The sequence below is a fragment of the Neophocaena asiaeorientalis genome, unplaced genomic scaffold, assembly GCF_003031525.2.
Source record: "Neophocaena asiaeorientalis asiaeorientalis breed wild unplaced genomic scaffold, Neophocaena_asiaeorientalis_V1.1 scaffold9, whole genome shotgun sequence".
NCBI lineage: Eukaryota > Metazoa > Chordata > Mammalia > Artiodactyla > Phocoenidae > Neophocaena > Neophocaena asiaeorientalis.
In genome coordinates this window covers 864,341-889,507 of record NW_020171825.1, presented here as the reverse complement: position 1 = coordinate 889,507, position 25,167 = coordinate 864,341, and the positions used below count along the sequence as shown (strand labels likewise).

The following is a 25,167-nucleotide window of genomic DNA, read 5'->3' as shown; positions in this document are numbered from 1 at the left end:
AATTCTCTGGGTCTTTTATGGTTCCATATAAATTTTAGGATTATTTGTTCTAGTTCTGTGAAAAATATCATGAGTAATTTGATAGGGATCCCATTAAATCTGTAGATTGCTTTGGGTAGTATGGCCATTTTAATGATATTCTTCCAATTCAGGGTCCTGGGATATCTTTCCATTTCTTTGATTCATCTTCAGTTTACTTTATTAATGTTCTATAGTTCTCAGTGTATAAGTCTTTCACCTCCTTGGTCAGGTTTATTCCTAAGCATTTTATTTTGGGGAGTGTGATTTTTAAAAGATACTGTTGTTTTTACATTCCCTTTCTGATATTTCACTGTTAGTGTAAAGAAATGCAACCAATTTCTGTATGTTAATCTTGTATCCTGCTTCCTTGCTGAATTCGTTTACCAGTTCTAGTAGTTTTTGTGTGGCGTCTTTAGGGTTTTCTCTATATATAATAGTATCATGTCATCTGCATATAATGACAGTTTTACCTTTCTCCTTCCAATTTGGATACGTTCTATTTCTTTTTCTTGTCTGATTGCTGTGGCTAGGACTTCAGATTCTATGTTGAATAGAAGAGGCGAGAGTGGGCATCCTTGTCTTATTCCAGATTTTAGTGGGAAGGCCTTAAGCTTTTCACCATTGAGTAGTATATTGGCTGTGGGTTTGTCATAAATAGCTTTTATTATGTTGAGATATGTTCCATCTATACCCATTTTGGTAAGTTTTTATCATGAATGGATGTTGAATTTTGTCAAATGCTTTTTCTGTATCTATTGAGATGATTACGTGTTTTTTGTCTTTATTTTATGTGGTGTATCACATTGATTGATTTGCATATGTTGAACCATTCTTGTGAACTTGGGACAAATCCCAAGTAACCAGTACTTTTCATTTGTTCTTATCCTCAAGGGAAAGTACAAAAAGCTTAATGTATGATCTTTTTTTGAAGTTAATTTGGTGACTGTCTAGGGAGAGATGAGAGGATATTGAATTTCTGTAAATTACTGAATGAATAGAAGGAGGAGGAAAATGGTCAGTAGAGCCAGGAATCTGGTTGGTTTGTTTGTTTTCCCCCTAAAGTCGTGCTCCCCAGTGTGGAAGCCACTAGCCATGTGTGCCTATTTGAATTAAAATTAAATTAAAAACTCAGTTTCTCAGTCACATTTCAATGTCAGTGTCAGTATACTCACTGCCCACACTTGCCGTGCTCCACAGCCACTACTGTACCGTGGTCAGTGGCTGCTGTATCAGGTAACAGAAAGAACCTTTCCATCATTGCTGTAGTATTTCTGTCAAGCTTTGTTGGACTGTGCTGTTTTGGAGTGATGTGTGTGTAGGAGAGATCTAAGCTTTTGCTTTAAAGCCAGAATCATACCTTGTATGAATAATATTTTTATTATTTTTTTGGTAAATACAATATTCATATCTTTATTCCTTTACCTTCAGGTGTTACTTGGATCTTGACTATTTCAGAAGTCCTGAGTATAGCTAATGATGAACTGGTTTGATCTTTAAGCAGTGTATTCTAGTTATTTTCAGAGAGTGCTGACTTAACATTGGTAAGAATTTGAAGAAGTTTTAAAAAATAAAAGAAGAAAAAATAAATAAATAAAAGAATAAAAATTTCCTGTAATCCCGCAATAACCACTTTTAATATTTTAATATATTCCATTCCAAGTGTATATGTGTGTATGTTTATACATATCCATACTTGTAGTATATACCCTACATAATTAGAGTCATACTGGAAATGTCGTTTGAATTTTACTTTTTAAAATTTCATATTATGTTGTGACTATTTCTTCTCTTTATTCACTACTCTTTGAAAACACATTTAAAATTTCTATTATAGTGAATTTAAAATATATGCAAAATAACTGCTCTTAAAAACACCATCAAGAATATTATAAAACAGTATAACAAATGGCAGAACGTATTCAGAGATACATGTCCAATAAAGGACTTGAATCTATAATGTATAAATAATTCTTAGAATTAAAAAATGAGCCAAACAACCGAATTTAAAAAAAATAGAAGATTTGGCGTAGACTCTTTTACAAAGAAGTTATATGAATGGCAAATAAGTCCATGAAAAGATGTTTAACATCATTAATCATTAGAAAAATACAAACTAAAATCACAGTGGTACACCACCACACACCCGGGAGAATAATGTACATCAAATGGTGAGTAGAAAAATAAATGTGGTATATCCATACAACGGAATACTGTTTAGCAATAAAAAGAAATGCAGTACTGATACGTGCATCTACATGCATAAACCTAAAAAGAAAATCATGCTAAGAGGAAGAAACCAGTTAGAGAAAGCTATATAATGTAGTTTCATTTATTTGTAATTTCTAGGAAGGATGGAAGTATAAAAGACAGAAAAAAGATCAGCGATTGCCTGGGTGCAGGTGTTGACATTACAAAATTACACCTTTATACAGTCTATGTCCAAAACTATAAACCAATAATTATTTTAAATGCATTAGTCTCTTAAATTATTTAGAAAACAAAACAAAGTTAAGATGACACTAGCTTTCACTTTAATAATTTTTAAAATGCATTAGACCCTTAAATCATATAGAGAACAAAAAGTGGAGTTACAAGCTATTGTTACAATAATACTAGCTTTTATGATTGTCCATGTATTTGTCTTTACTGAGATACTTATTTCTTCATGTGGTTTCTTAGTACTGTCTAGTGTCCTTTCGTTCCACCCTGCTGGACTTCCTTTAGCAGTTTTTGTAGGGCAGGTCTAGTTGTCACAAACTCCTTCAGCTTTTGTTTATCTGGGAAGGTGTTAACTTCTGCCTCACTTTTGAAGGACGTTTTTGCTGGATTTAGGATTCTTGGTTGATGGGTTTTTTTCTTTTAGCACTTTGAATATATCATCCCACTGCCTCTGGCCTGCAGAGTTTCTGATGAGAAATCTGCTGATAATCTTATTTGTACTTGAAAATTCGTTCCTCTCTTTCAAGATTCTGTCTTCAGCTTTTGAAGGTTTGACTGTGTGTCTTGGTGTGGGTCTTTGTGTTCATCTTATCTGGAGTTTGTTGAGCTTTTTGAATGTTTATGTTCATGTCTATCATCAAATTTGGGAAGTTTTTGGTTGTTACTTCTTCAGATATCCTCTTTTCCTCTTTCTCTTTCTCCTTCTGGGACTTTCACGATGTATACGTTGGTCTACTTGATGGTATCCCCACAGGACCCTTAGGCTCTGTTCACTTTACTTTGATCTTTTTTCTTTCTGTTCTTCAGACTTGACAATTCTGTTGTCCTGTCTTCATGATGACTGATTTTTTCCTTCTGTCTGGTCAGATCTGCCTTTGAATTACTCTAGTGAGTTTTTCATTTCAATTATTGTGCTTTTCAGCTCCAGAATTTCATTTCTTTTTAGGTTTTCTGTCTTTTTATTGATATTTTTATTTTGTTTACACATTGTTTTCTTGACTTTCTCCACATCTTCCTTTAGTTCTTTTAGCATCTTTAAGATAGTTGTTTTAAAGTCTTTGTCTGATATATCTGCCATTAGGTCTTTTTCAGGGATATGTTCTGTTGATTTTTTTTTTTTTTTTCCTTTGAGTAGGCCATACTTTCTTGTTTATTTGTATGACTTCCGATTTTTTGGTTGAACACTGGACATTTCAATCCAATGATGTGGTAACTTTGGAAATCAGATTCTCCTCCTTCCTCAGGGTTTAGTGGTTTATGTTATTGTCTTTGTTTATCATTTTTGTTTTTCTGATTATCGTAGGCTGCCTCTGTGCCAATGATCAGCCTGAGGTGTAAACTTAAGGTGTTCTCTGGTCTTTTCCTAGACTTTCCCTGGGCATGTGCAGTCACTTTCCAATTTTCCTTGTATATGCAGTTATTTTTGGATGTCTTAGCCTTTAAGGCCTAGCTCCTGAAAGGGGGTGGGGGAAATGAAGGTGGGGGGGTGGTTAGGGAAGCGCTAGACCCTTAAATCTCCTGGAAATCACTCCAGTCAGAGGGGGAGGTGCTTGCAACAATGAGGGAGGTGCAGTAGCTGGCTGCCTGCCTTTCTGTCTGCACCTCTGTGATCAGAAGCAGCAGTTAGCAGTCGGAGCACAGATCCTTGGTATTTGGAGGACAGGGTTCTGTTCTGCCCACCCTGGCTTCCACAAGCTGTGTGCAGGCTGCTCCAGTGAACACACCCACAGTTGCACCCAGGAGGCTGGGAGTGGGGGATGGGGAGCTGCTGCTATGCTAAAGCTGAAGTTGACCACAATTTAACACAGTTACCCCCAAGCCTTCTTCTGAAGGTTCCACAAGAGTTATATCAGACAGATTCTGCCAGTGTGACTGTTGTCTAGGTGGGGAGAGAGATTCTTGGTGCTTCCTATTCTGTCATCTTCCTAGAATCCTCCTCCTCTTACATTACTGTTGAATTCATTACCCTTTAGAACTTGGAAAGAAGTTAGATTCATAAAATATGTGGGCGAAAAGTTCAGTTATGTAGATAATTGTGCACGTATTACCTATATAACAAACAATTATTTTTGGTACACTTATTTTCTATTGAACTTATTATCTGGTAGACCAGTTTACCGTAAAGTTGCTACCACCAGAGACCTATAACGTTTAACAAGATATACTGGTCTTTTTGGACAAAGTGTAATCTTGTTTAGGCAAAAGTGAACCGAAGCTATTTCTGCTTATTTGCTGAAGAGGTCCCTGACACCAGAGCTGGTGTAAAGTGGTTGGCTCTTCACATTTTGGCTTCACAGTCGTGTTTTCACTGTTGCCTGGGGAATGGAGTCCAAAGTCGGCCTCCGGGTGTGGCTGCGTGTTGCTGTGTCATGGGTGTGCTCACGTACTCTTCTGCCTCCAAACCCAGGAGCCGGCAGCACTTCCTTTGTGCTGCTTGCTTTGGCTGCTGGTCTTATTTTCCCAATTTCTCCATGGGTTTTACGCTTTCATCATTTATGACTTGGAAAAAACTTTAATAATATGTACCCATAGTATTTGGATAGTAAAAAGATAGTGTATTTTAGAAGAAGAGAACAGTTAATGTCAGAAACAATAACAATTTTTCTTTGTAAATGAAGTGAATTAAGTTTTTACATAAATACATACTGTCTTAGCACGGAGTTATTTTTCTTTGTAATCATTCTTTTCCTAAACACTTTTATTGACAGAAATGAATCATTAAAAGTTGTGTTAAACAATTGCTTCATGTTATTTGAAGCTAAAATTATTTTGTTGGCATTGTGGTTTGGTATAATAATTTGTTTCACTAACTGCTAATGATTGGAGGAAAATCTAGTAAAGAAAAAAATTTAGTTTCTTTCAGTAATCTTTCATTTAGTTTTGGTCAAAATGCCTGTTTTCCTTAGATCCAAATGTTGTTCACTGGTCAGGATTCACCTTTCTGATCTTTGACCCTCCTCTTACTTTACTCTGGTTCAGGTCCACCTCTGCCATTGTAATAACTTTTTACTTGATTTCAAAAAGGGCAATCATAAAACCTCCTCAATCACTTGGGGTGCTGTTGGGTACAAGTAACAGAAGCCCTTATTCAAACCGACACATCTTTGTTGAACAGGAGGCTCAGAGAACGGAAAGGACAAGGCTCAGGAAGTGCATCTGCTAATGTCGCTTCTCTGTAGCTCCTTAGCCTTGCTTGCTTCTGTGCTTTGTCAGAAGGCTGTGATAGCAGGATAGCTGTAGACGTTTTAGGAGTCAAATCCATATTGTGTCTGTCCCTAAGAAGTGAGGAAATCTCTCCCAAGTGTTACCCAACCAGCTACTTCTCAGTTCTCATTGACCAGAAAGAACTCATCCCATTCCTAAACCAGTCACTGCAAAGGGAATTGGATTGTCGTGTTTGTCTCGGACTAATTTTCTGGTGTGAAATAGATGTTGAGGGATCAACTAAAGTGACCACTACGTTTTCTAATAATAACTCCCTGCCTTCCTTTGTATGGGATGTAATATTGGGTTGGCGAAAAAGTTTGTTCGGGTTTTTCCATAAGAGCTTATGGAAAAACCTGAGCGAACTTTTTGGTCAGCCCAGTATTTATTTTTCTTGTTGTGTTCTACTGGCTAGAACTACCAGTATAGTTTCATGTTTAAGGGCACAGGCTTTTGTTCCAGAGACTTGGATTTCTCCCTGGTTTTGCTGATCCCTAGCTACTATTTTAGGATAAATTATTTTGCCTCTCTTGGACTTAGTTTCCTCACCTGTAATGTGGAGATAATAGCAGTTCTTAAAGAAAGAGTGTTTGTCAGTGTCAAATGAGATATTAAATACTTAGCATGATGCTCATTAACTTTTAGTTGTCCCTCCCTAATTATCTTTTTCTAAAATCTCTGATGACAAAGATTCTATTTCGAGGGTAGTGGCAATGATGTATACTCGTTTTATTCCTGAGTAACTTGAATGCCTTGAGTGTTTCAACATCAATGGGTACATTAGCTATTAGTTTGAAATCTTTCTTCTTACATTAAAGATGTAGCCTTCCATTCCTTACTGAATAAGGAAGTCAGATACAGATATTAAATGTAATCACGTCTTTTAAAATTACCTATTGATCATTATAAGAATTGAGTTAGAAAATTTAGAGAATTAAGCAGGGAACAAAATGATTAAAAAAAAATCCTGCCCCCATAGAGCTTACATTTAAGTAGAAGGTAGACAGACAAAACAGATGTAGCAATACATCAAATGATGATAAATACTTTGGTGAAAAACAAAACAGGGAAGGGATATAGAACATCCTGGGGTGGATGGTGGCCTAGTTGTAGTTTTTAAATTTGGATTGCAGGGAAGTGGATGGCAGGTTGGATTAGCAGGATGGGAAGATTCACATTAGAACAAAGACCTGAAGGAGGAAAGGAGTGAGTCATGTGAATATCTGGAGGAAGGACCTTCTAATCAGAGGAGACAGCTAATGTAAAAAGCACCTGAGGTCAAGTATGTCGGCCTGTTTGTTTGAGAAATGGCAAGGAGGCAAATGCAATTTGAGAGGAGGGAGGAAGCCATAGAGTAGTAGAGATGGAGTTGTGATAGGTGGTCTTCTAGGAATGGGGAGCCCTTGCAGGGTCTTAAGCAAAGCAGAGCTTGATGTGACATATGTAATAACAAGATCATTGTGCCTGCATTGCTGTACATGCCTCAAAAGGGGTAACAGTGGAAGCTGGGAGACCAGTTGGGAGCAGAGGTCCTGGGCCTGCCCTGGGATACCCCACATTAACAAGTCAGGAAGATCAGGCAGATCCAGCAAAGGAGACTGAGAAGGAACGGCAGAGGAGATAGATAGAAAAGTAGTCGGAGGTGGAGTTCAGAGAACCAAGAGAAGAAAAGAGTGTTCAACTGAAATATGTCACATATGAGAATGACTATTGACCATTGAATTTCTCAATGTGGGGGTCATAGGAGACCTTGACAAGCAGTTTTCAGGAATGTTGAGTGGGACGTGGTCGTTAAAGTTGAATTGATGAGGGTTCAAGAAAACATGGGAAGAGAGAAATTGGAGACTGCAAGTACTGGCAACTCTTAGGGTTTCTATATTTATGTACATGTAGTTAATGTATTATTTAGATTTTACAGAAAATGGACCATTCTCTTTGAAAGAGTGTCTCTTTTTTTTCTTTTTACATACTGTTATGTTGTCCACATTTCTCTGTATTGGTTTTTGAATGAGTGGTTTTCCAGGACTGCAACATTAGTAGTTTAAAAAATTTAACATACAATGGAAAATCTCGCTCATATAGGATTGATAAATCTGCGAATTAATTTGCATTAGGCTATGTGATATTGGTGGTCCCTGGCGGTGCAGAGTGCGATGGTGCACCCCACGTCTATTCAACACTGTAGATGTGTACACAGAATTCTGTGTAGCTTCTTCTATTTACGGCAGTCCTTCTATTCAGTCATTCAGGCTAGGAAAATTGTATCATCTTTGGTTCTTTTGGCTCCTTCATCTGGCACTGAAATGTCACAGTATTTGGTGTGGTGCAGTGGAACCAGCACCGAGTAAAGTGTCAGGAGTCAGGATTCTGGTCCCAGCACCACTACTAAGTATCAAGGTGGTGAAGTCTTTGTGCAAGATTCTTCAAATTTTGACTTCAATTTCCTCCTCTGAGAAATGGCAGTGTTGGATTGGATGAGTCCTCCTGAAATCTTTTTCAGCTCTGATCCTAATTGGATTGCATGAGGCTGACCCTTTTACTTTCTGGTTTCTACTTAAACCCTCTATTTTCTCTCTTGATATTTGAGCAGAAGTTAAAAACTTAGGAAATGGAACACCTTCACTATGGCTTGTGATAATACTGATGAAAGCCTTCAGTCTGAAAGGTTGTTTTTTTTTTTTTTTTTTTCCGCGGTACGTGGGCCTCTCACTGTTGTGGCCTCTCCCGTTGCGGAGCACAGGCTCCAGACGCGCAGGCTCAGTGGCCATGGCTCACGGGCCCAGCCGCTCCACGGAATGTGGGGTCCTCCCGGACCGGGGCACGAACCCGTGTCCCCTGCATCGGCAGGCGGATGCCCAGCCACTGCGCCACCAGGGAAGCCCTGAAAGGTTTTTAAAAATGTAGCGTTCACTTTTGTGGAGGATTACTTTGGATGTATGGAGTCAGTGTACAACCACCACTTTGAGCTCCTACTGAGTAGAACATATATCTTATCTAGTATCTTGACTAGCTACGTAGCCTGCCATCAGTTTAACTCTTTTAGTCACAGTAGCATAATGGGAAAGTACAGTCACTTGAATTGCAGTCATTGTGTCTACATTTGTATGGTGTTTTCTTTCCTCATCTGGCTTCCTGATAAAATGGAGAATCAATTTTTTACTGATTTTTACCTGACAGATGCAATTATCTGTGTGTGTTTTTTTTCCCTGCTGTTAAAAAAGAATGTTTCCTGGTTTTAGATTTATAATTCATTCACCCATTATTAAGTTTTCAGTTAGATGATAAAAGTTTAAGGTTTTGAAATATGATAATAATCAATGAAATATAACTGGGGAAAGAAACAGAAAAAAAAAATAGCCATGTGAAAGTAATTCCCAAGGAAGAGCAAGTACTGTGGCCAGTGCATATTGATTCTTTTACTTAAGTATTTCTGAATTTAAAAGGACATATCAAATTATTAACACATTTATACCATCTGTGACAACAAATGACAACTTATATATCATACTTGTTTCATTTATGTTCTCAGATAATCTACTTCATTATGACAATGAAATTGATGTTCTGATAACTAAGTATATAATTAACAACAATACTTTTGGTGTATGCTCACGAACATACATAGCTATAATATGCTTCTGGAAATATCTACTTTCATTTAAGCAAATAAGTCCCCTAAAAGCGCCAAGAGGGGAGAAAATGTCAATTCAATCATCATCCTTTACGCTAGCCTTACTTTTTAATATTATCTGTTGTGATATTTTCAGTTACTTAATATGATTGTGTCTTGGACGATTTAGAAACCTGAGACTAAGCGCAAAATATTGATTAAGTGGATGTCATATTTATACACTTTTTGCTAAATATTATTTTAAAATATTTTTCTTTCTTTCTTTCTTTTTTTTTAATTCTATAAGAGCTGAATGGAAGACTGAATAGCCTCATTATTGAAGGAGAATTACTCTGTTCCCTGCAATGATTCCAAAAGCTCTTACACACTTCATCAGTATTATTGTAATTCTTTGGCTGCAGGATATTTGGCAGCTGTTGCACCCCACTGGCAAATCCTATTCATACTTCTTTCCCATTCACCCATTGCCATTGGAGAATTGATTTCTCTCTCCTCTACTCTAACCTTTCCCAATTCATTTTGGATTGTTCAATGTGAAACATTTTAATTTCATATCATACAGCTATTCAGTTCACAATCCCTTTTTTAACCTGTCACCAGGGTAACAGCATAGCATGCTTTCTTTAGGCCATCAAGTTTTTATTTCACATGCTTAATATTGCATTAAATGTTTGCATTTTGTTTAACCCCCCTTAAATACTTTGAACTCTGGATATGTTTTATAGGATAATGAAATCCTTGATTTTGGAATTGAAATGAAATCAACACTATCACTGCATTCATAGTAAAATGTCAAATGATTAATTTACATAATTCAAAAATTATTATTAAAAATCCAAATGAGCTGATCTGTGTAAGGCAATTTGCTATAGGTAATGGAGGAATATTTGTATTTATGTTCAGCCTTGTTTCAAAAAAAGCTTTAAAGGTGGTTTAGAGAGATTTTGAGTTGGGTGAAAATGTAAGAGTAATGGAATTGGTGCAAATGGAGAAATATATCTCTTGAAGACATTACATGATTTTTCAGTAAAATGTTTTTTTCTGCGTGTGTATTATATATTGAAAATGCATTGTGTTTACATCTTGATTCTTTGATTTGAATAGATTTGAATTTCTACTTATAGAGCTACCTTTTCATCTTTATCCCAAATAATAGTTTCAGTAAAATTTGTTCTGTGAATAAATTTTATGAAATTTGGAATATTCTGAGAAATATAAAGAAATGCGTAAGAAAAGGAAAGGCAGAGACTAGTAACCCATGTTGTTTGAAAACATTGTTATTTTTAAAAAATGTTAGCATAGTAGCTATTTAAGTATCCTTATATTCCATTATTACAATCACTGAAGTTTTCACATTAATCTGTAGGATAAACTCTGAATTAAGCTCCCTTTTTTTTTCTTTTAAACCACTTTTTTAGTTTACTTTTTTAAAAAGTTGTTTATGATTTAGTGCTCATTGGGATTTCTATTTTCTCACAGTGTGTCAGACTAATTTCATACCTTGAATGTTCATGTGTAACTAACAGCCCTGAATCTAGATAACATTGGTTTAAATGAACAATATCCTGATCATCTACTTTACAAAGGTCACTTTCTGTCATTAGAGTAATTTCCTGAATATGTATTATAATGATAACTTTCTACCTTTAGAATTAGAGTTATTAAATTGTTCCAAAGATAACAAATAGTACTCCTTGTGATAAGATGCTTGGGCTTAGAGTAATAATAAAACAGTTTCTGCCCTTTAGGAAGCTTAAAATAGAGTGAGATATGTAGACATTAAAGAGATAATTATCAACTGTGAAGATGGCTAGAGGAAAAGTCCAGATTGTCCTGGTGAGGGGACAAGAATATCATTTGCAGGTGTGGCACATTATCTAAATGACCCATTTTCAATAAAAAAAAATTACAAGACATGTAAAGAAACATGCTCCGCAAAAAAAAAAAAAAAAAGAAACATGCAAGTATGGCCCATTAACACGATAAAAGTCAATAGAAGCTGCCTGAGAGGGACCCAAATGTTGTACTTATTATACAGTGATCTTTAATAACCTGTTAAAAATATATTGAAAGGGGCTTCCCTGGTGGCGCAGTGGTTGAGAGTCTGCCTGCTGATGGAGGGGACATGGGTTCGTGCCCCGGTCCGGGAATATCCCACATGCCACGGAGCAGCTAGGCCCATGAGCCATGGCCACTGAGCCTGCGTGTCCGCAGCCTGTGCTCCACAACGGGAGAGGCCACAACAGTTAGAGGCCCGCATACCGCAAAAAAAAAAAAATGTTGAAAGGACTGAAGGAAATCCGATATGAAGAATTAAGGGAAAGTAGGGCAATCATATCTCACTAAATAGAAAATATCAGTAAAAGATAGAAATTATTTTTTTTAAAAAGCAAATAAAAATTCTAGTGATGAAAGTACAGTGCCCACAATGAAAAAATGCACCGAGGAACTCAACAGTAGATTTGAGCAGCAGAAGAAGCAATCAGCAAATTTGAAGACATATCAATTGAGATTATCCAGTGTGAGGAACAGAAAGAAAACTGAAGAAAAATGAGCAGAGCCTCAGAGATCCTTAGGGCACCATCAGATATACCAACACACATGCTGAGAGTCCCAGAAGCAGAAGAGAAGAAAGATAAAGGAGCAGAAAGAATATTTAAGGAAAGCGTGACTGCAGGCTTCCCTGGTGGTGCAGTGGTTGAGGGTCTGCCGGCCAGTGCAGGGGACATGGGTTACTGGTCTGGGAAGATCCCACATGCCGCAGAGCAACTAGGCCCGTGAGCCACAACTGCTGAGCCGGCGCGTCTGGAGCCTGTGCTCCGCAACAAGAGAGGCCGTGACAGTGAGAGGCCCGCGCACCGCGATGAAGAGTGGCCCCCGCTCGCCGCACCTAGAGAAAGCCCTCGCACAGAAACAAAGACCCAACACAGCCAATCAATCAATCAGTCAATAAATAGAAATGCCGTAGAATTATTTAAAAAAAAAAGAGTGACTGAAAACATCCCAAATTTGATGAAAAACATTAATCTGCACAATCAAGAAGCTTAGGGCTTCCCTGGTGGCGCAGTGGTTGAGAGTCCGCCTGCTGATGCAGGGGACACAGGTTCGTGCCCTGGTCCGGGAAGATCCCACACGCCACGGAGCGGCTGGGTCCATGAGCCATGGTTGCTGAGCCTGCGCATCCGGAGCCTGTGCTCCGCAACGGGAGAGGCCACAACAGTGAGAGGCCTGCGTACTGCAAAAAAAAAACAAAACCAAAAACGAAGCTTAATAAGCTCAAAGATATCTACACTACACACAGCATAGTCAAACTGTCAAAACCCAAAAAGAATGTTAAAAGCAGCATGAGAAAAATGGCTCATCATGTAAATGGGATCCTCAGTAAGGTTAAGAGCTTGCATTCTCTTCTGGACATCACCAGGTTGTCCAGAAGAGAATGGGATGGTATATATAAAGTGCTGAAGAATTAAAAAAAAAAAAAAGGAATGTCAATAAAGAACGCCATATCCAGCAAAACTGTCTTTTAAACATGAAGGAGACATCAAGACATTCTGAACAAAGCCCAAGAGAATCCAATGCTAGCAGACCTATCCAACAAGAAATATGAGAGGAAGTTCTTCAGGGTGAAATGGAAGGACATTAAACAGAAACTGTTAAATACATGTGGATTAAAAAGAGCACTGGTTACCAAGTGACAAAAAGCAAGGTTAGTCATTAAAAAAAAAAAGAAAACCCTCCAAAAAAAAGAAAAAAGAACTGGTTAAAGATTACTACATCAGTAAATATAAAAGACAATATAAATGTATTTTTACTTTGTAATCTTTTTGTTTTCTGTCTGATTTAAAAGACAACTGCATAATGCAGTAATTATAATTCTAAGTTGATAGGCGCACAATATGTACAGATATAAATTGTGTGGCAACAGGAAGACAAACGGTAGGGAAAACAAAGCTATATCAGAGCAAATTTTCTATATCCTTTTGCAATTAGGTTAGCATTAATCTAAACTATGGTGGCTAAATATAAGGTGCTAATTGTAATCCCTAAGGTAACCACTAAGAAAATAGCTTTTGAAAATAGTATATGAACCATCAAGGGAATTAAATTGGTACACTAGGAAATATCTATTTAAACAAAAGAAGGCAGTGATGTAGGAATAGAAGAACACAAAAGATATGAGATAGAAAGCAAAAAGTAAATGTAAAAGCAAAAAATAAATCCTGCTTAATGAGGAAGTATATTTAACGTATCAATAAATAGAATAAGCACTCCAGTCAAGGGCAGATATTGGTATAGGGGATAAAAAACAAGATCAATAGCTGATTCACTTTGTTATAAAGCAGAAACTAACACACCATTGTAAAGCAATTATACTCCAATAAGGACGTTAAAAAAAAAAGATCAAATTATATGCTTTCATCAATAGATATACTTTGACTCAAAGACACAGTAGGCTGAAGGTAAAAGGAGAGAGTTATCAGACATACTATGTTTGTAATACTAGTATAATTATTATTAATAATACTAGTATCAGTCAACATAATTTTAAGATAAAAATTGTTACTGGAGACATATTTTATAATGATAAAACAATCCTTGAGAAAGCTATAACGAGTTTGAGCGTATATGTTACCCAACAACGCAATCCCCAAATATATGAAGCAAAACTGAGACAACTGAAAGGAGAAATTAACGATTCAACAATAATAGTTGGAGATTTTAATACCCCACGTTCAGTAATGGATAGAACAACTAGATACGATGAACAAGGAAGTAGAAGACATGTACAACACTGTAAACCAAATAGATCTAATAGTTATCCATTTAGAACAGGACATTCAACTGGAGAACATGCAACTTCTCAAGTGCATAGGTAACATTTTCCAAGACAAACCATGTCATATGCTAGGCCATAGAACAAGCCTTGATAAATTCAATGAGATTGAAATCTTACAGATGTTCTCCAACCACAGTTGAATGAAATTAGAAATCAACAAAAAAGGAAATTTTGGAAATTCACAAATTTGTGGAAATTAAATAATTCACTCCTAAATAACTAATAGGATGAAGAAGAAATCACAAAGAAATTATAAAATACTTTGAAATGAATTAAAACAAGACAAGAACATTCAAAAACTTATGGGAGGGGCTTCCCTGGTGGCGCAGTGGTTGAGAGTCCGCTTTCTGATGCAGGGGACATGGGTTCATGCCCCGGTCCGGGAAGTCCCACATGCCGCGGCGCGGCTGGGTCCGTGAGCCATGGCTGCTGAGCCTGCGCATCCGGAGCTTGTGCTCCGCAACAGGAGAGGCCACAACAGTGAGAGGCCCGTGTACCACCAAAAAAAAAAAAAAAACAAACTTATGGGATGCATCTAATGCAGTGGTTAGAGGGGAAACTTAGAGCTGTAAACACATATTAAAAAAGAAGATCTCATATCAGTCACCTCATCTTCCACTTTAGGAAAATAGGAAAAGAAGAGCAAACTAAACCCAAAGCAAGCAGAGGGAAGAAAATACCAGAGAGGAAATAGAGAATAGAACAACAATAGAAGAGATCAGTAAGAGCAGAATTTGGTCCTTGGAAAGATCAGCAGAAATGACAAACTTTTAGGTAGACTGGCCAAGAGAGAAAGAGACTCAAATAGCTAAAATCAGTAATGAAATAGGGATTATACATACAGACCTTACAGAAATTAAAAGGATTATAAGGAAATAATGTGAACCGTTGCATGCCAACTTCGATAAAATGGAGAAATTTGGAGAAAGATGCAAGCTACTGACACTAACTCAAGAGGAAATAGAAAATCTGAATAGACCTGAAAGAGATTGAATTAGTCATCACAAAATTTCCCAGAAAGAAGAAACCCAGGATTAGATGGCTTCACTGGTGAATTCAGTGAAGTATTTAGAAAGAAATTAATACTAATCTTTCACAAACTCTTCCAAAAATAGAAAAGAAGGATAAAATTTGCAACTCATTCTCCATGGCCAGTATTACCATGATACCAAATCCAGATAAAGATGTTAAAAAAAAACTGAAGACCAATATCCCTCATATATATTAATGCAAAAAATCCTCAACAAAATTCTAGCAAACTAAATTCATGAATATATAAAATGATTATATACCATAACCAAGTGAGTTTTATCCTATGTATACACAGTTGGTTTAACATCCAAAAAACAATGTGACAAAGCATGTTAATAAAGGGGAAAAAATCACAGAATTATCTCAATAAATGCAAGAAAAACGTTTGGCAAATTCCATCAGCCTTTCATGATAAAAACATTCAACCAGGGACTTCCCTGGTGGTGCAGTGGTTAAGAATCCTCCTGCCAATGCAGGGGACACGGGTTCGAGCCCTGGTCCGGCAAGACCTCACGTGCCGCGGAGCAATGAAGCCCGTGCGTCACAACTACTGAGGCTGCGCTCTAGAGCCTGCAAGCCACAACTACTGAGCCCGCGTTCCGCAACTACTGAAGCCCGTGTGCCTAGAGCCCATGCTCCACAGCAAGAGAAGGTACTGCAATGAGAAGCCCGTGCACCGCAAGGAAGAGTAGCCCCCGCTCGCCACAACTAGAGAGAAAGCCTGTATGCAACAATGAAGACCCAGTGCAGCCAAAATAAATAAATAAATCTAGTAAAAAAGAAAAAACCAAAACACTCAAAACCAATTAGGAATAGAAAGGAACTTCCTCAACCTAATGAAGGCCATCTACGAAAAATCCACAGCTAGCATCATATTTAGTGGTATACAACTGAATGTTTTTTCTGCTATGGTCAGGAATAAGACAAGGAAATTTGCTGTTACTTTTTTCAACGTTGTACTAGAGTTCCTAGCTTGGGCAGTTTGGCAAGAAGAATTAAAGGTATCAGGATGGGGAAGAAGTAAAACTATCTCTGTTTGCAGGTAACATGATCTTGTATGTAGAAAATCTTAAGGAATTCACAAAAAAACCTATTAGAACTAATAAATGACTTTTGCAAGGTTGTGGAATATAAGAATGATATATAAATATCAATTTTATTTTTATGCAATAGCGGTGTTACAACCAAAAATAAAATTAACAAAACAATTTTATATTACAGAAGCACCAAAAAGAATACAATACTTAAGCACAAAGTTTTTTAAAAAAGAAGTGTAAGAGTGGTGTACCGAAAACTACCAAACAATGGTTGAAATAAAGACAATTTAAATAAATGGGTTAGCATTTATTTAATGAATAAATAAATGGTTAGCATTTAATGAATGGTTAGCATTTATGTAATAAATGGTTAATAAATGGAACCATTTAATGAATGGTTAGCATTTATTTAGCATTTAAATGCTAAATAAATGGTTAGCATTATTGAATAAATAAATGGTTAGCAAAAGTGGTTAGCATCCCACATTCACAGATCAGAGGACCTAATATTAATGACATACAGATTTGATGCAATCCCTATTAAACCCCAGCTGTGTTTTTCTGCAGAAATAATCATATTCCAAAATTCGTACGAAAATGCAAGAGATTCAGCATAACCAAACCAATCTCAAAAAAGAAGAACAAAACTGGGGGACTCATACTTCCCAATTTCAAAACTTAGTACAAAGTTACAGTAATCAAGACAGTGTGGTACTGGCATAGGAATAGTAGATGTGTTGATCAATGGAATAGAACTAAGAGTCCAGAAATAAATTGTTACAGTATGATCAGCTGATTTCAACAGGTATTATGAAGACAATCCAATGGGTAAAGAATAATTGTTTTCAATAAATGCTGCTGGGGTAGCTGGATATCTCCATGTCAGAAATTGAAGTTGGATCCCTCCCTACACTGTGCACAAAAATGAACTTTTAAAAAAAGCATGAAACTAAGAGCAAAGCTACAAAACTCTTAGAAGGGCAGCATCAAGTAAGTGAAAAGACAGCCTACAAAATGGAGGAAAATACTTGCAAATCATATATTTGATAAGAGATTTTTGTCTAGAATATATAAAGAATTCTTATAACTCAATAATAAAAAAGACAACCCAATTTAAAAATGGGCAAAGGAATGAATATAAATTTTTCCAGCAGAGATAGACAGATGGTCAACAAGCCCATGAAAAGATGCTCAGCATCACTAGTTATTAGGGAAATGCAAATCAAAATCAAAATGAGATACCAGTTTACATACACTAGGCTGACTATAATCAAAAAGACAATAACAAAGTGTTGCTGATGATGTGGAGAAATTGGGACACTTGTACATTCCTGGTGGAAATTTATGAGTAAAATGATGCAAACCTGGAAATAATTTGGCAGTTTCTCAAAATGTAAGACAGCATCACATGACCCAGCTATTCCACTCTCAGCTATATATACCCAAGGGAGAATAACCCATATGTCCACACGCATGTTGTATACAAATGTTCATAGTGGGCATTTTTCATAATAAGCAGGCAGTGGAAACGTCCATGAAGTGATTAATAGATATATAATGTTAAATAAAATGTGGTGTATTTATAGAATGGAATATTATTCAGTAATAAAAATAAATGAGATACTTCATACAACATGAGTGAAATTTGAAAACACTATGCTAAATGAAATAAGGCAGGCACAAAAGACTACAAATTTTATGATTCATTATATATGAAATGTCTAGAATAAGCAAAGTGTAGAAATAGAGTGTGCATTAGTAGCTGCATAGGCCAGAGGGGGAAATGTGAAATGACCGCTAATGGGTCCAAAGTTTCCTTTTGGGGTTATGAAAATGTTTTAAAATTGGTTGTGGTGATGGATACACAACTCTGTGAATATACTAAAAACCAATGCATTGTACACTTCAGGTGAGTTCAGTTTATGATGTGTGAATTTTATGTCACTAAAGCTGTTTACAATTAAAAAAAATTATTATATATGTTATATTTAAGAATTTATTTTCCTGATGGTGTAAAAGAAGTTCAAATTTTAGGAATTAAAATGAGACATCATTGTATCTTCTAGCATGATGGCGTTTTCTTAAAGAATATTTCTTCTGTAATTACAAAAGACATGGAGGAACCTTAAATGCATAATGCTAAACGAAAAGAAGCCAATCTGAAAAGGCTACGTTCCGTATGAATCTAGCTGTACAACATTCTGGAAAAGGCAAAACTGTGGAGACAGTAAAGATCAGTGGTTGTCAGGGATTCAGCGGGGGTGAGGACGGGAGGTTGAATAGGTAGAGCACGGGATACTTTAGAGCAGTGCAACTATTCTGTATGATACTTTAATGGTAGATACATGTCCTAATACATTTGTTCAGACCCTAGAATGTACAACACAAACAGTGATCCCTATGGACATTAGTTAGTAATAATAATGCATCAGCTTTGGTTCATCAGTTGTCACAGATGTACTGTACTGGTGCAGGATGTTAATTAACAGGGATACTGTGTCGGGTGGGGTGAGTGAGGGTATGTTTAGGAAAATCTTTGGGCTTCCTGCTGAAGTTTTCTGAAAACTTTAAACTGCTGTAAAAGATTAAAAATTAATTTTTTAATTAAAAATTCTCTTGAAGGTAAGATTTTTTAAGAAAATTAATAAGCAAGCCACAGAGGGGGAGAACATATTAATAATACATAAATCTGACAAAGGCTTTCTATCTGAAGTAAAGAACTGCAAATCGGTAATAATAATGCCAACATCCTAATACAAAATGGGCAAAAACTTGAATACAAGTGGCCAATAAGCACTAATGTGTAGGTGTTCAACATTATTAGTCCTAAGGGAAATGCATATGAAGAGTTGTGGTTTCTCAGCCTCCAGTCTGGCTAGAGTAGGACTAACAGCAGCAAATGGTGGCAAGGCTGTGGAGCAAACTCCATTGCTGATGGGAGTATAGGTATGTTTTAATACTTTGGAAAACAGTTGGGCAGTTTTTGTAAAATTAAACATAGGTTCACCGTAGAATTTCCACTCTTAGATTTTTTACGCACAAGAAGTGAAAACGTAAGTCCTCAAAAAAGACGTGTACAAAGAATGATTATAGCGGCTTTGTTCATAAGAGTCCCAAACTGGAAACAACCCAAATGCCCATCAACAAAAGGGTGAATGCATTTTAGTATGCTTGTATTATACAGTAGAGTACTACTCTGCAATCGAAAAAGAATGAATGATTCAACCTGAATGAACCTCAGAAGAATTATAGTGGGCAAAAACCACACACGAGAGTGCATATTTTTGAAGTTTGTTTATGTGACACTATTGTTGAACTGTTGTGGGGAAGATAAATGATGGAACTTAAGGTTTTTGAATTTCTCTGTATGTAAATTGTATATTAATATTGAATAACAGGTTGTTGAAATAATAGAGGTGGACTTCAGATATTATTGCACCAAATTATGAGAATGATGATAGTGTCTCTTGTTTAGCCTTTATGTGCCAAGCACCAGTCTAACCATTTTATACCTTTTATTTCATTTAATCAACATGTGAGTTAAGTATTCTTAGGGTCTTTGTCTTACTGACAAGGAAACTGAGGCACAAGGAGTATAGTAACTTGTAAAGGTCATGTAGCTTTTGTGGTCAGTGATCAATCAGTCGGACTCTAGGGCCTGCAGGGGTGATGGTTAGTCACCACCATCATTGTCTTTCTTCACTAGTTGTGCCCAAAGTTCAAATTGAGAACCATAAACCCTTACTGGTGGAAGAAGAAAATAGGGTTTGCGTAATATTAAAATGTGTTTGAGATTATAAGTCATACTATCCATTTGTAGATTCAGGTATCATTTGTGTAATGCTGAGACTCCAGACTTGGTAATGTTCCTTAACTCTTTCTAGCACTGTTTTGTGATACACATTCTTCTACACAGTCTCCTACATTCTAATGTACACATTTTAAACTGCATACAGTCAGAAGTCTGTTCCTCCACTATGACAAGTTCTAGCTTTGAAGAGGTTCTCTGAAAATGCTCCTTTTATCTCTTCTGCAGTGATGAACTTTAATGTTGGAGTGTTGTAAGTTCTCACATAATAAGGCTTAGATTTTTGTTTGGTTTGGCAGTAGACTTCTGTTTAAAATTCTTTTAATCTGTTCATTCCATGCTTTGTGTATTCATTTTGATAGCTGATGGCTCTGTGAAGAATTTTATGTGAATTTATCACACTAATAAAACTCTTCCTCCATCCCAACTTGCTAAAAGTGGGGTTTTCAGCGAATTGTTGAATTTTTGTCTTCTTTGGGTTTTTTTTTTTTTTTTCTGGAGGAAATAAGACACAATTCATATGCTAGATCTAAAGTTTCATTAAAATTGCTTATGCCCTGTCTCAGGCATTTTAAGTGGGCCATCTGTCTAAACATCTCTCTCCTTTTTTTTCTGATCATTTCCTCGACTTATTCATGAGCCATGGGAGGGCTCCTTTGTAGTCTCCATGTAGCTGGTTCTGTCTACCCCCACTGAATACATCTATGTGCTTGCATAACATATCTTTTCACCATGCTGGAAATTCTCTGAACTTGGTGCAGATGAATGGCCCACTTTTCTGAAGGCCTTTTTCTTCCTGCAAAGATTTGTATGCAGAAGCTGACCTCTGCAGCCGTGGAATGCAGCATATTATTCTTGATCATTTTACAGACCACCCACTGTGAAAGTTATGATGAAGGATTGCTTAATGATTCTTTGACCACTAACATTGTTTTAACTCAGTGTTTCACTCCTAAATAGGTAATGGCACAATTGTAAACCAGCATTTCTGAGTGTCTGACACTATGGTTTTGAGATGCTTATAATCCTTGATAACTAAAGATGCTGTTAGTTATGTTTACACAAAATCTGCTTTAACAAATGACATGCAATAGCAACATACTTGAGTTAGTATTCCTTGCACCTTTTTGAGTAAAATATTCCAATAAGTTTAAATGTATTAGCATTAACATTTGTGACAGTCAGTTTACAGCTTTTTACCATAAAATGTAGAAAAATTTAGTTTAATTGAGCATATTCATTTTGGCTGACTGATGATAATCAAAGTGGACAGGTCTGGGTAAGAGCTGTTATTTGATTTGCTTTGTGAGTAGCTGTTTATGTGAATTCCTTTTTACTGGTTTGTTTGTTTGTTTTTGAAGTAGTAGCTTAAATGGTATCAGCTTTCCAGTTAACTAATAAGTCACATAGATGAAATTTTTGATCAGATGTCAGCCTGTTTCACTAGACAGACACTTCAGTAGAGGGGGCTGTTTTCTGTATATCATTACTACAGTGAGTTGAGTAAAGACTCCCACCCCTACCCCCCCTTTCAGAGAGTTGTTCATAAAATCTTCTTTGAGACTATTTTGGATTTAGTGAAGAAATATAATTCTTTTTTAAAATTTAAAATATAACTTTAGGTAATTACTATCATTATAGACATGTTTGTGCTGGTGGAGTTAATTTCATTGTTTTGAAATAATTCTTGTTAATCTGGTTTCAGTAATTTTGCAGAAATAGAGCACATATACTTTCAGGTTGATATGTATTATTATCTTTATTTATAGTTATAGTTTATTTCTATTGTAGAGCTTATTGATATTTATATTGGGCATATATGCCCAACCCCATCCATTTTATTCAAAAACAAAACAAAACAAACTACTTTCAAACTTATGTAAAGCCAGAAGGAATCATAGCAAACTTTGTTTGTAGAAGAGTGAACTCATATAAAGAGATTCCACAGTTTGTCCGTCTTTTCTTAGTGTCTCAAGGTCTTGCTTTCACAGAGAAGCCTCTTTCTCTATGGTTAGAAAAGTACTGCTTCAGGAGTCGTGTGCTCAGAGGCAGCAGCAGCTTTCCCCTGTTACCTCACCAACTCTGCTCTGATCCTTATTTTACAGGTGTGGAAATTTTGGTTCAAAAGGATTGAATGAGCTGGTACAATGCTAGTAAGAGAACGGGCTGAGATTAGACCTCAGCATTTCAACTCAGAGGAGCCTATGCTCTCTCTACAGGTCCTCTTGGGGCAGGTTCTAACACATATGAAACAGATGTGGATCAAAATAAAACAGTGGAAAAATAAATAGTAGTTAGGTTCCAAAGAGTGGCGACTACATCTCGCCACCATCTGTAAGATTGCTTTCTGTGGGAAAATGTGTTCTGCTTTTGAACAGGATGTCAGGATCAACAACTTCCCAAGAAGCCTCTTGGGAAATTGGGCTCCACATTTACTTGAAAGACTTATTGGGCCACTGAATTGTGAAAAGTATTAAGCGTATACTAGAGGTTAAATAGAAGGGAGATCACTGAAGTTTGTACTGTAATTAGGTGAGGAAGATAAATATTCTTTTTGAAAAATCTGTTAGTTTGAGAAGCAGAGAGAAGGAATCTAAAGTTTCCTTAATGGGATTTCAGTTATGGGGGAGAACAAGAGTATAGGAGTATATCATCATAATAAAAATGAACACTTATATGCATTATTTAATCTTATCCTCAGTACATCACTATGATGCAGACGCTATTATATCTTAATTTTATACATAATGAAACAGACTTTTGCTCAAGGTCAGAGCTGATTAATGACAGAGCTGGGTTTTCTGCCAACTTCGGCAAGTCATTGGCGCCTGAGCTTGTAGCCACTGTGCTTGGTTACCCCAGTCATGTCAGCTTGGCTCAGTTCGGTTTGTGAAGGAATTTCAGGCCTTGGCCCAGCCGGATATACAAGTCAGAATAATCAGAAATAAAATGAAATGCAAAGAGTGGGGACTTATTTTTTAAGAAACGTGAATGATAGGTTGATTAATTAAGGTTTAACCTGGTGTAAAATAGAAAACCACGGAACAGTCTTGAACAGGAGAGTGATCTAATTATCGAGGATAGCAGAGTCCAGAAAGCCAGGCTGCACAGTAATCTAGCCATGAGGTTGTTTCTGTCATCGCAGTACTCCTGAGAGGATGGGGTGTTAACCTCATTTGAAGTTGTACCAGGTGAGCATAGTGAGGTCATCCACACAGTCCCAGGCAGCCCGGGGGAGCCTGGGAGCTCAAGGCCCGCTCTCCTTCAGTGGCTCACAATGTGTCCCTGGGGAGACATGGTGTCTCCTGTGAGGGGCTTGGCACCTAGTGGATGCTCCACTGCTTCTTTCACACTTTCCCCTCAGCCCTTTCTCCCCAGCCTGTGCTGAGGTTTGGGGATATAAAATAAGGCATGATCTTGGGCTTTTAGGAGCTCACAGGCCAATGGGGGAGACAAACATGAACAAACAAATGCCCTGTGGACAAGATGCCAACAGAGGCCAACCTGGATCGCAGAGTCACCCTCCTCCTTTCCCTTCTCTCTGCCCCATATGCCTTCTCCCTCTCTCTCTACCCCCACTTCCTGTCCCTCTTCTCTCCTCCCTTGTTGTTCTTTCAAGCTCTCATGCATGAAGCTCTGTCCTCTGAAACAATCCTCTTCAAATTGCCAAAAAAGAATCTTCCAGACCTACAGTGTGCATTAGTCTTGATTTGTTTATGCATTTTTTTAAACTTTAATTTTTATCTGTGTAGTATTAAAAACCTTTTCTTCATCTTCAGAAAATAATTCAGTAAGTAGTGTGCTGAATACAAATATTCACCTAAACTTACTAATCATCCTCCATTAGACATCGTGACTAGAGGTGATTTGATTCTAATCATAATTTTTTTGACTGTGACTTTTTTTTATCGACTACACAGAGACTCGTTTGAAATTCAGGGGGGTGTTATATTAAAACGTAGCCTGCAACATTTTTTTAGAACTAAGAATTAAGCCAGAGTCTTGATACTGCATGTTTAGTGCTTAGTCAGTATTACTTCACAACTATAAATAATGTAAATATGCCATACTTAAATTAGGTTAATTCAGAAATCATTAAAATTTTGTTACTTTAAAAATTGGGGAGAAACATTTGTATTCCAAAAATGTTTTTTGTTGGCTGCTTGTCCCAATTTTTCTGGAGCACATAATATTGATCATTCACAGGAAAAGACCTGTGTGTTAAGACTAGCATCACTGATGTTGTTTTCTCACCCAGACAAACAAACAAACAAGAAACTGAAACAAAACAATTGGACACAAGGAAACTTTTGGAGGTGATGGATATGTTTATTACCTTGATTGTGGTGATGGTAACATGAGTGAATAAATATGTCCAAATGCATCAAATTGTATACATGTGCAGTTTTTTGCATACGAATTATAACTCAACCTGAAAAAAAGAAAAGCTTAGCATTGTAAGGTTTTAAAAACAGTCTTGAACAATGACCAAATAGTGAAAAGAAATTAGCATTGCTTAAAGGAGGTTAATTTTTGAAGGACTGTCAAAATTAAGCAGCTCAAATTCATAGACGAGGTGATGGTACCACAATTATTTCAGAATGACTGCTGTTGTCTTTGGAGTGTGTGTGTGTGTGTGTGTTCTTTTTTGGTTTTAATCTCTCTAGTTTCCATATTAAAGCTTTTTTCCAAGAATAGAATGTTCTGAAATGCAGTGTTTGGCGGTTTTACTCTGCACACTTAATGTCAAAGGAAAATCAGTTTACTGAGAGAGAATAATATAAAATTATTAACTCTTTTTCTTTTCTTTTCTTTCTACTTCAGAGTGCCTATTGTAAAACCACAAGTGGCCAACTGGGAGCTCTCAGTAAAATTGCATGATGAAGTTTATACTGTCGTAGCATCCATCAGTGGGCCAACATTCTCTGTGAGTTTTATTTTTTTATTTTTGATAATCTTGAAATTACCTGTGAATATTTAAAACAATTTTTAACACATCCCATGAGTCTCATCTTTTGAATCTACGACATAGCTATGTATCTGTTTCATCTTCTTTAGGAAGCTGAATGTAAATGGAAATTTTTGTCTCTTATGTTAAAGAGGAAATGTATTCCCAGACTTAGCCACATTTTAAACCCACTTCCTGACACCTGATTCA

The 25,167-nt window shown here is 36.6% G+C and overlaps 1 protein-coding gene across 1 annotated transcript in view; it reads left to right on the top strand.

The window, feature by feature from the left end:
• Positions 1-25,167, top strand: part of PCCA (propionyl-CoA carboxylase subunit alpha) — a 353,227-nt gene that overhangs the window by 201,566 nt on the left and 126,494 nt on the right. Inside the window, exon 19 of the mRNA XM_024739985.1 lies at positions 24,834-24,936. Coding sequence (XP_024595753.1) covers positions 24,834-24,936 — 103 coding nt within the window. The remainder of the gene's footprint in view (positions 1-24,833; positions 24,937-25,167) is intronic.